The sequence below is a fragment of the Ovis canadensis genome, chromosome 1 (assembly GCF_042477335.2).
Source record: "Ovis canadensis isolate MfBH-ARS-UI-01 breed Bighorn chromosome 1, ARS-UI_OviCan_v2, whole genome shotgun sequence".
Classification (NCBI taxonomy): domain Eukaryota; kingdom Metazoa; phylum Chordata; class Mammalia; order Artiodactyla; family Bovidae; genus Ovis; species Ovis canadensis.
Genome location: NC_091245.1, coordinates 102,557,976 through 102,575,378, shown reverse-complemented (window position 1 = coordinate 102,575,378; position 17,403 = coordinate 102,557,976). Strand labels below are relative to the sequence as shown.

The 17,403-nt window shown below is 57.8% G+C and overlaps 1 protein-coding gene across 1 annotated transcript; it reads left to right on the top strand.

Moving 5' to 3' along the window:
- Window positions 1-406: 406 nt before the first annotated feature.
- LOC138414591 (CUGBP Elav-like family member 3) lies at window positions 407-15,339 on the top strand. Its single transcript, XM_069542338.1, has 13 exons — window positions 407-580; window positions 1,787-1,869; window positions 6,970-7,018; window positions 7,347-7,475; window positions 7,596-7,675; window positions 9,027-9,170; window positions 9,285-9,426; window positions 10,263-10,412; window positions 10,826-10,891; window positions 11,184-11,315; window positions 11,541-11,684; window positions 12,608-12,745; window positions 14,331-15,339. Exons 1-12 carry the CDS (start codon window positions 436-438, stop codon window positions 12,733-12,735), a joined length of 1,392 nt encoding a protein of 463 aa, XP_069398439.1. The 5' UTR covers window positions 407-435; the 3' UTR covers window positions 12,736-12,745; window positions 14,331-15,339.
- Window positions 15,340-17,403: the final 2,064 nt, after the last annotated feature.

The following is a 17,403-nucleotide window of genomic DNA, read 5'->3' as shown; positions in this document are numbered from 1 at the left end:
CCACCATACCAGGATCCTCAGCCCTCAGCTCCCATCCCCGTCACCCTCCTCAGGCCCCCCCTGCCCTCCACCTCCAGCTCTCATCTCAACCCCCAGTTCCCAGTGCCTCTGCTACCACCTCGACCCTCCAGGTCTTGGCCACACTGCCCCCCATCCTGGGATCTCTGCCAGCTCTCTGGGAGGGAGATCATTTGTTTGGGCTATGCCCCCTGGTGGCATGACAGTGTCTGCCTAGACCCCTGACCCCTAGCCTTCAACTCCCTGGGCCTCCTTTGTGTGAAGAGCTGCCCCTCTGCTAGCACTGTGGTTGGGGCCACAGGGAAAGCCAGCCTCGGCTGGGCCCCAGCCCCGGCCACTTGCCTCCTTGCTGGGCAGCTCCCCCTGGCCTTCGGGCCTCTCCCTGCTCCCCTCGGCCCCTTCTCCTGGGCCGCCCTGATGAAGGAACCGGATGCCATCAAGCTGTTTGTGGGGCAGATCCCGAGGCACCTGGAGGAAAAGGACCTGAAACCCATCTTCGAACAGTTCGGTCGGATCTTCGAGCTGACTGTCATCAAGGACAAGTACACCGGGCTGCACAAGGGTGAGGGGTCAGGCCAGGCTGGAGAGGCTTCAGGGAGTGGGCTGGGAGGCTGGGTGGAGGGGACAGGCCAGGCTGGAGGGATGGAGTGGCTGGAAAAGGCTGATCTGGAAGGAAAAGAGTTCCTGGGATGGGGAATGTGGATGGAAGAGCTAGAAGAGAACTCAGCTCGGGTGACCAGGGGACTCCAGGTGGAGGACTCAGGAGAGCCTCTTTGGGGGAAGAGTTGTCGAGGGGCTGCAGAGGTGTGGCTCCCCGAGCTGAGGCGGACGATGTGGATGTGTACACAAGGAAGGGTGGAGGAACGAGAGAGCTGGTTTGAGGGACAGAAGGTGGGCAGGGGTGTGTGTGTGAGGGAGGTGTGACGCACAAGAGGAGAGTCTTAGTAGCCTCAGATACTACTGGGACAGAAGTATGGACCCGGGTCATGTACTCAACCTGGAGAGAGTGGACAGATGTTCATGGACTGGGCAGGGCAGCTCCAGAACTAGAGAGGGGCCTGGAGTGACTGTAGAATGACAGGGGCTGGTGAAGATGTGGGAAGTGTAGGGACTGGGAAGTTAAGGGAGCTGGGGGAGAAGAGAGGCCTCAGGGCTGTGCCGCTAAGCAGGGTCAGGCCCAGGGTCAGTCTGGTCTGGGGTCAGGCTTTGGAGAGCTCCTGGTGGTGGAGCTCAAAGGGGCCACACTGCCTCCCCGTCCACCAGCCCAGGGACTCCTGTGCCCCGCTCTTCCCTTCCTTCTCCAGCCTGCTCTCCACCCTCGGAGTTGGAAAGAAAGGAAGAAACAGGGAAAATGGGAGAGGGGAGGGGTGATGACCAAGATGGAGGGAGGTGGAGGCGAAGGAGGAAGGGGAAAGAAGACCAGCTAAGGAAGAGAGGAAACCACAGACACGCACTTGTCTGGAGATCACATGCCCCTTCTCCTCCCCCCACACAAAGCCCCAGCTTCCGACAGCCCAGGCTTCTCTCTCTTCCATCACCTCACCATGGAAGACTCCCGGTCTCGGGGTCTCTGCCCCGTCCTCCTCAGCCCAGAGACTCCTGGGAAGAACATGCACCCCCTCTCAGACACCTCCCCGCCCCAGCAGGCAGAAGGTAGCAAGAAGGGAGCAGCTCCCCAGTCCTCAGGCTCATGGGGAAGGAGAGCCTTTTAGGGAGGGGAGATGGGAACTCACCCCCACCCGGCCTCTCTGCCCCTGCCCCTCCTCAGGATGTGCCTTCCTGACATACTGTGCCCGCGATTCAGCCCTGAAGGCCCAGAGCGCCCTGCACGAACAGAAGACGCTTCCAGGGGTGAGTCCCACTCCAGGGCCAGAGGGCTGAGAAGGGCCGTAGAAGGGGCACCACCTTCCCAAGACACTGAACATATCTTCCGCCTCCTCTGGTCACTAGGAGGTCACTTCCTCCTGGTAGCTCCCCTCCTCCTTGCTGAAGATGCATGCATTTCTTCCCACCGATATGGAAGGAAAACAGCGATGAGTGGAGTAAACACAACCTTTGCCAGCAGCAGAGGCAGCCCCTTCCCCACCCACCCACCCGCCCCTGGGGCCACATGTAGAGGAGGACTCGGCTGGCTGGGTGGTGTGGGGAGAAGACTGTGGGCACCAAGTGCAGGGCAGAGCGGGGCAGGAGGCACTCAGGCACTCTTTCTGGCTCTGGGGAGGAAATCTGACTGTGAGATGGGGGAAGGGTGCTTGCACCCCGAGATGAGCAGCTGGTGCCCGCTGGATGGGCATCTCTGAGCTACTTCTGAGGTCGAACAAGTTCACCTCGTATCTCCTAGGAAAAACCACAGGAACAGCGTCACAGGGCATCAGGGTGGATGAGGGCCTGGTGGGCCTGGACTGGGAGTAAGCCCTGAGGAGGGGGGCAAGGGGCAACAGGCAAGAGCAGGCAGCCATCAGCATGGAGGATCCGGCCTGACCCCACCGAGCCTGCCTAGGGAGGCAGGGTGGCCTCTAATGTGGCCTCCCTCCTGCAAGGTCAGAGCTCTTTGTCTTCCTCTCAGCCATCCTTGCAGCTCATCCCAGGCCTGGGTAGGGGGAGGGTGAAGACAAGAATAATGACTCTCAGACTGCACCCCCAGTTATTCATCCTGGGGGGAAAGGATGTGCCATTTCTTTTCCGTATCTCTCGGCTTCTGCAGTCTCCCCTGGAAAGTGCCGCTTGAGAGCTAACTCCATCCTTCCCTCCAGCCGGTATTTGCTGAGCAGCCTGAGTGCTGGAGACACACCTGTCACATCCCCTTCTCCTCCCCTTGGGTGGGAAATGGAGATGCAGCCTGTCTTTCCAGCTCTGCCAGGGAGGGAAATAGACAAAACAGATGGGAAGAGGGTGGGGGGGAATCCAGGAAAACAGAACTGTCCCCATCACTCCCAACTTCACACCCTCCGTGGCTCAGCGACCCTCTGTGGCCCTCGACCCTCGGTGTCCCTAGGGAAGCAGACCCGCCGCCAGGCCCCGCCTGCGCCCACTCTCTTCCCAGCCACGGCCCATGACGTGAAGGGTCTGGGCATGTGTGAGCAGGCTCGGCTTCTAAGAAGCACGTGTATGTGTGTGTGCTCATTTGTGTGTGTCTGTGTGTCTGTGTGTGTGTGCGCTCGTGTGTGTCTGTGTGTGTTTGTGTTTGGGCACAAGCATCTCCAGGAAGCCTGGTTTCCATTGCATGACCTCACGATCCTCCTTTTTCTCTTTCTTCTGTGGAAGCCCCACACAGATCAACAGTTTTCATTTCCATTGCTCTTTCTCTTTTTCTGTTGTCTCCCATCTCAGAATTCCTGTGCAAAGAGGAGTGGGGAGGGCCAAGGGAGGTGGTAGAAAGCAGGGTTGGGGGGTCATGGGTGAGAGAGATGGCAGGGATGGGCAGGAGCCCCTGGGCCATCTATGCCAGCAGGGGGCTTCCTACCTGGCCCTGTCCCCCTCCAGTCGCCTGTGCGGCTCGGGCATGGCTCCATCCAGGGTATGGAAAGGTGCTGCCTCCTCTTCCTGAGGAAGTAAGGCCTGGGCTCAGAGGTGAGTGAGGAGGGCACCCCAGTGAATAATTGTCCAGCCCTGCCCCAAGCGCCCAGGTGATGCTGAGTTCTCACTCTGGCCCCTGCCCCAGATGACAGGATCCAGACGCACCTCACAGAGCTTTCAGTAGGGAATGAGGGATTCTGTCCTCTAATGGGGGGCCCGTGTTGGGGTTTTGGGGGAGCAGGCCAGGGCAGCCTAGGAGAGCCAAGCTCGGCCTGATCCTGTGTGCCCCAGGTCTTTTCTCAGCCACCTGCCTTTCTGGCAGCAGTGTTTTCCTTCAGATGAGTGTGCAAGTGTGTGTGTGTGTGTGTGAATGTATGTGCGTGTCCAGTCTCCAGCTCTGGCACAGCTGTGTTGGGAAGTTCCCCCCACTGTCTAATCTCCATGCTTCCTTCCGCAGGTTCTTTCTTTAATGGGGGCGTTGACTCTCTCTCCTTTCCCCCATCTTTGTCACCCCAGAATCTGGAAGGCACTGCCATATTTGGGTGATGCTCAATGCTGCAGAGTTAAAGAATGGGAGCTGGACCTATGGCCATGGAACCCCATTTCCTTCTCTCCTCCATAAGAGTTCCCAGGAGAGGCTCTGTCACAGGACCCTGAATTCTCTCTGTGAGCATTCTCCCTGTGGCCTCCTGGAGGTGGTAGCATGAAGGACTCCTTTTATCTGGCCTGCCTTTCCTGCTCTACTTGGGCCAAAATCCCACGGCAGGGACATGAGTCCCCCCTTCACCTTGCCGTTGGGCAGGAGGATTATGACTCCACGGAGAGGGCCTGTGTGTGACCTGGGACACCGGGCTTGAGTCTGAAGCTGGGAGTGGCAGGGCACCAGGCCTCTGCCTTCAGAAAAATTAGATCTGTGGGCATGGAAGTGGGGTCTTTGCTATTGGTGAGAAGGACTTACTTACAAGTGACCATGTTGGTGCGGGGTCTTATAGATACTTGGTTGGAGTATAAATAGCCCCTTCTTCTTTGGGAGGCCCTGGGGAGGACTTATCACCTGGCGGGTAGTAGCTAGGGAAGAGAGGCACCCGGCACCTGGTTGCCAGGTAAACAGGGCCCAGCTGGACTCAGGGGAGGGGGCAGGTGTGCCCGAGCTGAGCTAACAAAGGCTGAGCTTCCCACAGGAAGTGCCAGGCTGAGAAAGAGAGGCTGGGAATGGGGCACTGGGGGCCATCAAGGGAGAAGGCTGTCTGCGGGGGAGTGGGGACAGCCTTCCATCAACATGGTCTGTGCTGTGGTCTGTGCACTTGGGTGTTTTTGTGCGAATCTATATCAGCTGTGGATATTTATTGATATGCTATTTTTGTGCCTGGGAGCCTTGCAGGGCAGGAACACCATTCTCTCTCTCTGGATCCCAGGTTCCCCATCCTCAACCAGAACAGCAAATCCCCAGGGTCCTGTTGGGAAGGGTTAGTACCAAGCCTAAGAATTCCCCAAAGCTGTGACTCCAGCACTGTGGCTCGGGTCCTACTGCTCCTGTGGTGCGGTTGAGAGGTTGGCTGCTGAGATGCCCATGAGGGGACTTCCTGGTCACTTAGACCAGAGAACAGAAGAGGAGAGTGAAAGAGCAAGAGGCCTGAGTGGCTGACCACTACCCCTTGCTGCATGCACGCACACACACACACACACACACACGCCCTTGAGGAGATTGAGCCGCCGATGGGATAATCCCAGATTGCTGAAGGATAAAGCTGGGGCAGATTGGCCAGAGGATTTGTGTGTCTGTTACCACCCACCCCTGCCAGCTGCTCTCAGATCCAGAGACTAGGGGGAGGGGTGGACAGGGAGAAGGCATTGGTTGAGGTGGGGCCTAGATTGGATCTGGAGCTGAGATACCTCACCTGCAGAGTCCAGCTGGACAGACTGGCATGATCTGCCACCTGGGAACAAGGTGCATGTGAGAAGTGGGCAGGGACAACTATCATTCCTGCACATCTCTGGGTGATGCGCTGACACATGAAGTCTCAAGGTTAGAATACTAGGGCTGAGGGGAACCTGACTCTAGACCGCCAGATCCAGCCCATTTCACAGATGAGGAAGCTGAGGCTTAGAGGAGAGAAATGTCCAAGGTCACCCAGCTAGTGAGTAGCAGGGCCAGCCCTCAAAGTCTATCTAGTGCTTTTCCTGAGGGTAACTTTGGTCCCACCCTTGGATCGTGGATGAATGGTTACTTCTGTTTATTTTTTGGCCACTAGAACAAGGGCAGCTCCACCAGCAGGTGAGTGGGGTGACCAGGTGTGGCCCCAACAGTCAAAGTCTTCAACAGCAAAATATATTCAGACCTGAAATAGTGAGTCCTCTCCAGTTCCTAAGAAGCTCCCCACCCTGGTGAAGGAAATCAACCTGCAGGAGTCATTCCCAAGTCCTCTCACCAGACAGGAACACAGAGAAGGGAACTGTCTGCATTTCCACCGGAAGCTGAACAAAGGGAGATGCTGCAGGGGTAGGGAGAGCTCAGGAGGACTTCTGGGTGCCCAGAGAATCTCAGAGGGGCACGGGACAGCCGTTCCCCCCCAGAGCTGTCTTGACAGTGAGACACCAAGGATTTGATCTGGAAGAGGAAGACAGGAGCTTGGACAGCATGGCTTCTGTAGAGCCTACTCAGCGCCTCCCTCCAGAATCAGGAAGCTCTCCTGGGCCCCTCCCCCACCTTTCAGCCCCCACTAAATCCTCCACCCCCAACATACTCTGTTCCCACCCCCCTCCCCACTCCTTCTCCGGGTGTGTGGAGCAGCAGAAGTGATGACGTCACCACGGTCGCCTGGGCGACGGGGACGGATAAATCAGGCTGAGTGGGCGGTTGCCATGGCGCGCATTCTCCCGTTGCCACGGAGACTGGGCATCTGCTCCCTTTGTGCTGCCCGAGTGCCTTCCCCCTGGGGTCAAGGGGTGTAGGGGGGCAGAAAAAGAGGCAGCCACACCTCCAGGGGTCAGACGGAAGTCAGAGCATCTGTGGGGTCTCCTTCAGTCTAGAGTCTTCCTTGGGGCTTGCTTGATGGGGTGGCCTCTGCTGCTCCTACTTTGTAGAACTGAGGCAGCCTTGCTGAATAGCCCTTGGTTGGGCTCTATCTCAGGACCCGGGTCCTGTGGGCAGCCTGACTCTCCCCCTAAGGAGAGCAGCACCTCTCCTTGGCCGAATCATCTGGGGTCCTACCTGAGCTTGGAGTCCTGCCCCACGAGCACCCTCCTCTCCTTCCTCTCCTTCCTCTCCCTCTAATCCCAAACAAGACTGAACCCCATCCCTTCCTTCCCACCAAGAGTTTAGAGGGCTGGGCCTGGGGCTTACTCCCTCTAGCCTCTCTGCAGGTCCTGGCCTGGGGAGGGCACCTGGGGCAGTCAGAAGTGGTCCCCAGCAGTTCTTTCTCTTCTTTCCTTTAGATGAACAGGCCAATCCAGGTCAAGCCAGCCGACAGCGAGAGCCGAGGAGGTAGGTTCTGTACCTTTGGAAAGGTGGGCATGAGTCAGGGTGGCCAGAGGGGATGTGATCCAGCCCACTGCTGAGATGGCAAAACTGAGGCCCACAGGGGAGTGTAAGTCAGCCCTTCAGAACCGGGGTGTCCTCTCTCGGTAACTGTAGCCTATCCCCCAACCATCACTCTCTAGAGCCATTGGTCCCCAGGGTGAGGGGAGTCCCAGGGAAGAGCGGAGGTGAAGGGGAGAAGGGGAGGGGTCTCTGTCTGTCCCAGGCTGGAGCAGGGCAGGGAGGTGCCTCCAAGGCCCTGCATCTGCCCCTCCTCCTATGCGCTCCCCGCCAGAAGACCGGAAGCTCTTTGTGGGGATGCTAGGGAAGCAGCAGACAGATGAGGACGTCCGGAAGATGTTCGAGCCCTTCGGCACCATAGACGAGTGCACTGTGCTCCGGGGCCCAGACGGCACCAGCAAAGGTAGCCCGCTGGCACGCCCCCCACCGGGGCCTCCCCCCTGGCTCCATGGGCAATGGGGACCCCGGGGGCACCCTCCAGGGTGGGCACTCACCCCTTCCTCCTCCCTCTTGAACTCTTCAGGCTGTGCCTTCGTGAAGTTCCAGACCCACGCGGAGGCCCAGGCGGCCATCAACACCCTTCACAGCAGCCGGACCCTGCCGGTAAGTCTCACCGCTGCCCTAGCCCTCAGGCCTCTTCCAGCCTCACTGGGCCCAAACCAGACCCTGGCTCAAAGGGGGCAGTCTGTTCTGGATAGGATCTTTGGATTTATTAAAAAAGAATTTTCTAGCAGAAGAATCAAACCTCTTAGGGACTGCTTCCCCTTGGAAAGACCATTGCTTTGCCCCTTGTCCCCATGCCCATCCCCCATCTTCAGTCCAAAAGGCCTTGCCCTCCTCTCCAGCCTTCTCCAGCCGTCAGCCCTCTTCACTTCTCACCTCTTCTCCCTCCTCCCCCCAACAGCCCCCGCCCCTACTGGCTAGGCATCGGGATGCTTGCTTAGTGGCCCCATGTGCCCTCTATACCATCACCCTGCTGCCCCACCCCCTCCCCTCACATTGGCAGTGGATTAGCTAGCTGACTCCTCACTCCAGTACTCTTGCCTGGAAAATCCCATGGAGCCTGATGCGCTGCAGTCCATGGGGTCGCTAAGAGTCGGACACAACTGAGCAACTTCACTTTCACTTTTCACTTTCATGCATTGGAGAAGGAAATGGCAACCCACTCCAGTATTCTTGCCTGGAGAATCTCAGGGATGGGGGAGCCTGGTGGGCTGCCGTCTATGAGGTCGGCAGAGTCAGACACGACTGAAGTGACATAGCAGCAGCAGCAGCAGCAACAGCTAGCTGGCTGCTCTCACAGAGGGCTCCCCAGCAGAGCAAACCCCTCAAAAGGAACTAGCTAGCTCCCAAGGAAGTTTGGGGTTTGGTTTCCTCAAACTCCATCAGGTTCTCTAACAGAGGCTGGGCAAGCAGGCACTTAGCAGGGACCTGGGCAAGAGGATACAGCATCAGATAGAGAAATGCGTTCCAGAGCCCAGGATTCTACAAGGATCCTTGCAAATGTTCCAGGCTAGTTTTTATTTACTAATAGCATAGGCTGGTATTCAATGTCGAGCTGTGTCCACTGAGCACACCGTGAGGACTGGGACCCCGGGGAGCATCTACAAGGCAAGACGGGCTTGAGGTTAAACATTTGGTGTAGCTGATCCACCCTGGGGATGATTTCCGGCTCAGGATCTGCATGGAGAGGCCAGGAGTGCCCTTTGCATTCTGGGAGCATCTTCCCCTTTCCAGAACATGGCTTCATATTCCTCGACTTTTCCTGGTCTCTTGCACGACCTGTCATGGGGGGAGGGCAGGATGAAAGCCTCCCCATTTGACATCGGTGCTATGATGGCTGCCCTCCGAACGAGGCCAAGCCAGGGTGGTGGAACTGAGGCCAGGTCCTCAAGGCTCTGGGGAGGAGAGACGCTGACTCCGTCCCTCTGACCGCTTGTGGGCCGGTGCTCAGGGTGCCTCATCCAGCCTGGTGGTGAAGTTTGCCGACACGGAGAAGGAGCGCGGTCTCCGCCGAATGCAGCAGGTGGCCACCCAGCTGGGCATGTTCAGCCCCATCGCTCTCCAGTTCGGCGCCTACAGCGCCTACACCCAGGCCGTGAGCATCTCCCTCCAGGGTCCTGCCCCCACCTCCCAGTGCCAAAGCCCAGGGTGGAGAGGGGAGCCAGATCAGGGTGCAGGGCCCCAGTCTCCTCCCTTCCTCTGTTCCCAGCTAATGCAGCAGCAGGCGGCCCTGGTGGCGGCTCACAGTGCCTACCTCAGCCCCGTGGCCACCATGGCCGCCGTGCAGATGCAGCACATGGCCGCCGTCAATGCCAACGGCCTCATTGCCACCCCCATCACCCCCTCCTCAGGTAAGGCGCAGGCAGCGCACGGGGAGGGGACAGGGTGCAGGTGGGGAGGGGGACACAGGGACCCCCATCACCCCCTCCCAGGTAAAGCCCAGGCAGCGCACGGGGAGGGGACAGGGTGCAGGTGGGGAGGGGGACACAGGGACCCCCATCACCCCCTCCCAGGTAAGGCGCAGGCAGCACATGGGGAGGGGGACAGGGTGCAGGTGGGGAGGGACACAGGGACCCCCATCACCCCCTCATCAGGTAAGGTGCAGGCAGCGCACGGGGAGGGGGACAGGGTGCAGGTGGGGAGGGACACAGGGGCCCCCATCACCCCCTCATCAGGTAAGGCGCAGGCAGCGCACGGGGAGGGGGACAGGGTGCAGGTGGGGAGGGGGACACAGGGACCCCCATCACCCCCTCCCAGGTAAGGCGCAGGCAGCGCACGGGGAGGGGGACAGGGTGCAGGTGGGGAGGGGGACACAGGGACCCCCATCACCCCCTCCCAGGTAAGGTGCAGGCAGCGCACGGGGAGGGGGACAGGGTGCAGGTGGGGAGGGACATAGGGACCCCCATCACCCCCTCCTCAGGTAAGGTCCAGGCAGGGCTGGGCTGGGCTGGGCTGGGCCGGGCTGGGGTGCTGGAGGCAGCTCATGGGAGCTTCCACATGGTGCAGGTGGGGAGGGGGGCTCAGGGCATCAGGCATCGCTCAGGGAAGCATGGGGTCTGGGAGGGGTCAGGGGTCAGACAGTAGCCTGCTCCTCCCCTCCGCCTCCAGACTTGCTGACCATTTCTCTGCATCTCTCTGTATGTGTATCTGCTTTTCTGCCCTGTCTGTGCTGCTTTCTCCTCCCCAGGAACCAGCACGCCTCCTGCCATCGCTGCCACACCCGTCTCTGCCATCCCTGCTGCCCTGGGCGTCAACGGCTACAGCCCAGTGCCCACCCAGCCCACTGGGCAGCCTGCCCCTGACGCTCTATATCCCAACGGGGTTCACCCCTACCCAGGTGGGGTTCTCTGCCCGCCTGCCCACTGCTCTCCTCAGCAACCATCCCCCCTACCACTCTCACTGTGGGCAGTCAGGACCCCTCTTTCCTCTCCAGCCTCCGAGGTGACAAGGCGCTTTCTCCTGCTCTGTCACCCAGGGCAGGGATGTTCCTTCCCTGTCTTGGCCAGGGAAGCTGAGGCGTACAGAGGCAAGGCAACTTGTCCAGGGTGGCATGGCCAGCCACGACTCAAGTCTCGCTAATGCCAGGCTCTCCCCTCTGCCCATGACTCGGTGCATGTCCACCCTCTCAGTTCATCCCCATGCCCTCCCATGAGGTTCTCCCCCCAACGCCTGCCTGGCCTTGGCTCCCAGAAGCACAGGTGGGGCCCCCGCTGCCGGAGCCCCCCTCATGGTCAGCACTGCTCTCCCCAGCCCAGAGCCCCGCGGCCCCCGTGGACCCCCTGCAGCAGGCCTACGCGGGGATGCAGCACTATACAGGTGAGGAGCCCCGGCCTCAGCCAGGGTGGAAGGGTTGACGAGAGAGTGAAAGAGGCCTGGGCTTCCTGCTTTCAGCCAGTCGCCCCCTCAGACTTACCTCAGGCCATACCTGCAAGGACACACCTTTATGCGCATGGTCTGAGGCAGCCCTCCCCTGACACCTCTCATCCCTGTCAGCTCCATCCGCCAGCCTCTGGGCAGAGGGGCAGTGTTGGTTAGGAGGGCCAGGGGCAGGGGCATCTCAGGAACCCCATCAACTCTGTCTGTTCTCCACAACTCCCCCCACCCCCAGCAGCTTACCCAGCAGCCTACAGCCTGGTGGCACCTGCGTTCCCACAGCCTCCTGCTCTGGTGGCCCAGCAGCCCCCGCCACCCCCACAGCAGCAGCAGCAGCAGCAGCAACAGCAGCAGCAGCAACGGGAAGGTGTGGTATGGCCTGGGGTGGGGGGATCCCCGCTAAGAGCTTTCAGGGGGGTGCCCTTGTCGTGGGCTCCAAGGCCACCTCTGGCCCTGTGCGTGGGGATGAGTGGGTAGGGGACAGACGCGGTGGCTGGCACCCTGGCCTACACGCTGGGGGCTGCCTTCCCCGGCCCCTTGCAGTCTGTCTCCCCATCACTGAGCGCCTCCTTCCGTCTCCACTGCCACCCAGGCCCCGACGGCTGCAACATCTTCATCTACCACCTGCCCCAGGAGTTCACGGACTCGGAGATCCTCCAGATGTTTGTCCCTTTTGGCCACGTCATCTCAGCCAAAGTCTTTGTTGACAGAGCCACCAATCAGAGCAAGTGCTTTGGTAAGTACACGACGATCCAAAAGAGAAAATAGGGCGTTTTTCGGCCAGATGAGGACAAGGTCTGATGCGTTTGAAGGCACTTTGGGTTGCAGTGGGTCTTCCCAGATGGCGCCAAGTGGTAAAGAATGCGGCCTGCCAATGCAGGAGACTGTGAGAGACATGGGTTCGATCCCTAGATGGGAAGATCCCTTGGAGGAAGGCATGGCAACCCACTCCAGTATTCCTGACTGACGAATCCTGTGAACAGAGGAGCCTACCAGGCTGCTGTCCTTAGGGTCGCACAGAGTCGGACACGACTGAGCGACTTAGCGTGCACACATGCACATGTGGCTGCAGTGGGCCCAGTATTTGAAATCCAGATCATCTAGGAGTCTGAAAGAACCATTTTTGCACTCCTGATATCCCATACCAGCTGCTGCCCAAGCCCATCCCCTCCTCCAGAAACCACATCTTTCCTCCTTTAAGAGCTGGTCAAATCCATGCTCCAAGAGGACTGGAAGAGGCTCAGAAGCTGGGGTAGTTCAGTTTTCAAAAGGAAGGCTTAGCGAGCAGGGTTTAGTTGTCTTTATTCTTTGAAAGGCTGCTTCAGGGTAGAAAGGGGGTGTACTTGTCCTCTGGGCTTCAGATGTCATTTAGGGTCTGGAGTGGAAGTTTCAAAAGGCAGGTTCTGAGCTATCCAGGCCAAGGAGGGAGCTTCCTCTCAAAGAATGCAGAAAGGAAGGTCCTGGGGTATGCAAGAGGGTGGACTGGACTCATCCACTCAACTACTACTTACTGAAAGCCTCCGGTGTGCTGGGCAGTTTCTGGGCATTTGGGAGACATGGAAAAAGTAGGGTGATTACAGGAAAGCAAAGGGTAGGCCTTGGCCTAAGCTCAGGGGAATGAGGGGGGCTAGGCCAGGCCTTATGACCCTCTCACCTTAGGCTTTGTGAGTTTCGACAATCCAGCCAGCGCCCAGGCTGCCATCCAGGCCATGAACGGTTTCCAGATTGGCATGAAGCGCCTCAAAGTCCAGTTAAAGCGGCCTAAGGATGCCAATCGGCCCTACTGAGGGCACCCAGGTGGGTCCCGCTCCCGTCCTGTCAGCTCTCTAGCCCCTCACACTGCAGCCAGGGCCCCCACCCCTTTTCCCAGCCCCCTCAGGGATGCCCACCCCTGGCTCTGGGCACTCGGGGACCTGGAGCAGCTTCCTCAGCTGCTTTCAATCACCCAGGTCTCTCTCTTTCACTTTCTCTTTCACACACACACACACACACACACACACACACACACACACACACACACTCTGTGACCCCAGAGAGAGCCAAGTCTGTATCTATCTGTGTCCACTCCCTAGAACTTCCCCAGTATCTGGTCTCGTTTGTCTGGTCAGTGTCCATGTGTCTATGTGTTTCTCTTTCTGGTTTTCCTTTGGGATGGCGTAGAATTAGGGGAGTAGGGTTTGGGGACTAGGGGGACTGGTTTAGGGTACTGGAGGGTCCTACAGTCACTGGCTCCTAGAATATCTGTTGTCCTGAGAAGTGGGGACATCAGGTCCTGGTGCCCTGGACCCCAAGTGGTAGCAGTAGACCCAGGGGACAGGGGAGAGTGACAGAATAGACTGGGGGGAGTCTGAGTGTCAGGCCTCTGGGAAGTACCTTTGGTTCAGGTGAGGTGGCTGGAATGCTGGACTGCCTGTGAAGTTTACATAACAGGCCCCCTCCTCCCCATTGCCCGCCACCACCCCAACCTCATGGCCACAGAGCTGTGAGCTTTGATTACTTTTGTGTTGTTTAATCTCTTTTGGACCAAACCCCTGAAAAAAACACAACCCAAGAACAATACCCACATTTTCTGTTTTTCCCCCTTTCCCCCCAATCCTGGCTGCTTAACTCCCCCCCACCCTGGGGGCCCCCCAGCCCAGGGCCCGTGTCCATTGTCGGCCGAAGCCCCCATCCCCGGACCCCTGCTCCGGGCCCCTGTAAGTTGCATGGAACGAGCGTGTTGTCTTTGGAGCCGATTGTTTGTTATTTGGGGAGGGGGCCGCGGAGGGAAGCGCCCCCCAGCCCAGGGTCAGGGCCGGGGGCAGCTCGCGGGACGTGCTTGGTCAACAGTGGTTGGTGACTGTGGTCTGTGTTCCGTGCATTTCTCTCTGGCTTTCTTTGTTCCTTTTCTAAAAGGAATGAGAGCACCCCCTAGGGGCTGGGGCGGGTCTCACCCCTTGAGACCGCAGCCCCGGCTCCGCCCCGGCCTGCTCTGCCGCCCCTTTGCGGACGCCCCCTTGCTCTTTTCCAGGTGTCTGTCCCTATACCTCGCCCTCCTTCCTCCGAGTCCCCTCTGCCTGCCTGTGTGTCACCTTGTGTCTTTGCCTCTCCTCCTCTGGCCCCTGTCTCCACACCCTCCAGCCTTTCTTCTCACGGGCTGTTTGAGTATTTCTTTCCTAACATCCTTCGGTTTCCTGTATCATCTGCCCCACCCCTCCCATCTCCTCTCCTCCACCCTGGCCCCTTGTCGAATGGCTGGGGGGCCAGACGGTTCAGTTTGGACCGAGGCCTTCCTGATGACCTGCCTTCCTCAGCGCCCCCGGCTCCCTCTGACCCCAGGGCCTGTGACCTGCATCCGCTGCCATCTTTCCCCCAGCCTCACCTGTGTTTCCTTCCTTCACAGGTCTGGAGACACAGAGGAAGGGGCGCCTCACCCCTCTCCCCACGGCTGGCCCCGGCCCTCTCTGCACATCCGCCCTGGGCCTTGTCTGGGCTCTGGGGCAAACGCTGCTTCGTGGCCCTGGGGGCACAGGACACCGGCCCACTCCCATCACCCCGCTTCCCCCAAAGGGCCTTTTCCTGCCAGGTGCCCTTTTGGCCTTTTGTGAGGGAGCGTGGACCAGGCTCGAAGGCTCGGGGCTATCTGCCTTCTGCTGAGGCTCCTGTGACAGGCCTCCTGTGCCCAGCTTTCTCACCTGCCTCCCCGACCAGTGGGCCTCGTCTACCTGTGTGGCCCGGGAGGGCAGCGGGGGCCTCCGACACGCTCCCCACCCACCTCACCCCAGCCTCTTCCCCACATTAGGGGTTTCTCAGAAGCTGGTTCTCACACTCCCTGCCACCCTCAGCTTGAGGTAGGATAACCCTTAACCCTGGGCTCCCAGCCCTAAAACACTGCCTCCCCTGAGGGCCCCCCTAAGGAGGGTGTTGGGGAGCCCTGAGGGCTGCCTCTCCGCCAGTCAGCCACAGAGACCCTCCTCCTTTCATGAGGAAAAGACCTCCCCCAAACCCCTAAAAATGTTTACAGTCTCTGCTGGTCCCCTCCGTGTAAATACCACTACCACCCGTGCGTTATCCAGCCCGGCCCAGCCCGGACGCTGCCATCTCTCTTTCTGGGAGTTTAGACAATATTTCCCTTGGATTTTTTCTCTCTCTTGATTTCTCCCTTTGCTTTGGGGGGTAACTGGGTATTTGGGAGGAGGGGTGCGGGGCGGGCTCAAAGGGTTTATTACCTGATCATTTTCTTTAGAAAGAGGTTTTAGGGAACAGAAATGGGGTGGGGGGGAGTGGTAAGGGGAGAGTGGGGAGTCAGTTTCAGACACTTCTCTATGCTTAACTTATTTATTTATTGCATTTTACTTTTAAAGAGTTGGTCTTTTCTGTCTAAATAAAGAAAAAAGTTTAAAAGCTTCAAATAAGTGTCTTGGAAGGATGGAGGTACGGTATCTGGTGCCCACAGGGGGTGGGGGGAGGAGGAGGTACAGAGGGTGAGGTTGGGGAGAGAAAACTCCATGAGGAAGGCCCAGACTTCCTCATAGGAAGTCCTTTGAGCACAGTCTAGGCCTTGATCGTGCCTTCATGATCTTGTTCCTCTGCCCTTCTTTTGGGCTTAGTTCTGGAATGCTCTACAGAGCAGGCACAGAAGGGAGAAAGCAGGTCAGCAGGCCTCTTTCCCATAGCCAGACCTGTCCATCTGAAGGCTGAGGACATGCGGCCTCACACTTCAGACCTCCACTTGTCCCTCATTCACATGGGGGAGCTGTGGGATGCTGGGAGTGGAGTGCGCCACCTCCGTTTATAATGCAATTGCTCTGGACCTACCTGGTTCTCTTCTAGGCCCTTAATGTGCATTTCCTCATTTCAACAACCCTATGTTCTTGTTGTTCAGTTGCTCAGTCGTGTCCCACTCTTTGCTACCCCATGGACTGCAGCATGCCAGGCTTTCCTGTCCTTCACTATCTCTTGGAGTTTGCTCAGCTCAAACTCATGTCCATTGAATTGATGACATGAGGCAGGATATGATTTTAGACAGGGAAATGGAGGATGTGGAGGTGAGCTCACTTACCCAGCGTCGCAGAGTGATGAAGGGATGGTGCAGGAATGGAACCCAGGCCCCAAAGCCCAAGACGTGCTTGTTTCACACCTTCAACTACCTGTCTGTGACCTGAGGCAAAGATCCCAAGAAGTATCTAGCTGGCCAGAGCAGTGACTCCTATCAAGCAGAAAATGGATGCATTAGCCCTAGGTCTCTCGCTTTTCTAGATTCCACTCTGTAAACTGCTTTCCTGCTGGGGTTCACACAGGTGTTGTCTTTAACTTCACAACATATGGGCCATTTGGTTCTAGGCGGCTACCTGCAACCTCACCCTCATGGCATTCTACTTATAAACTTGCTCACTTTCCAGCCTAGATCTGGCCTCAGGCCAGAGCTGTTCTGTGAGAGGACAAGGATGAGTGAATCCCCACAACTCACCCCCCATCTATGCCCCATACTTCTGCCTTTTCTTAAACTGCCCCAAACAAAGAAGAGGCAGAAAGAGAAGTAACATGTGTGGACACTGTTTCAAGAAAAAAACACATCTCTTGGCTTGGTAAGACAGCAGGGATGGGACTTACTCAGGATTCTGAGCCAAGTCCTCAGCATATGAAATCTCAGAGACATGGGGGTGTGTGTGTGTGGTCAGAGATGGGATGAGGTGTGCACAAGGAGAATCCCCAGAGTTGGAATTAACATTGTGAATTTTCCCCTGAGCTGCTCACTGTGGCTTTGCAACAGTTTCTGGGTCAGGACAGGAAGATGGAAGTTTGGGTTTAAACCAAAAGGCACCTCCAGAGTGATTTACTGACAGCTGGGATCTCCTGAGATTTGGGGACTGGGGGGACCAGGAAGGTCCCCTTCCTGGCATCTTTCCCTTCACACAAACAGGGAAGGCAGCATTCATTGCTTGTCACTGCTTGGTGCTGTCCTGCCTCCCTCAAGGCTGCAGCCAGTTTTTCTCCAGAGAAGCATTAGGCAAGTCAGGTTGAATGATGGGGATGAAGAAGACAGGGTTCTTCTGAGGAATCAGAACATCTGGACCAAGATTCTCCAGGCCCTTTGATGGCAAAACAAAGGAGGCCACCTGAAACCGAAAAGGGGGCTCCTAACTTGTATGAACACAGATTTTTCAGACATCATACTGCTTCAAACATAGCAGGAAAGGTCTAAAGAAGAGGTAGTTCTGTTAGCTAATGAAGTTCACTAACCTCTCTTCTGAGCAGAAGAGGCCTCAGTAAAAAAATGCAGAAGAAACAGGAAATGATAACAGGATCACTTACCTTCAAGCCAAACAAGAGGAAGCAGCATTCGTTTCTTCTAAAATAATCAAGTTACTGTTCAAATGTTTATGGCAGCATGAAGAGAAGAGAGAAGGAAAATAAGGCGGAAGAGTGGAGCGGACAGGTTAGTAGCAGGGATTGGGGAAGCCTTCTAGTTTTAG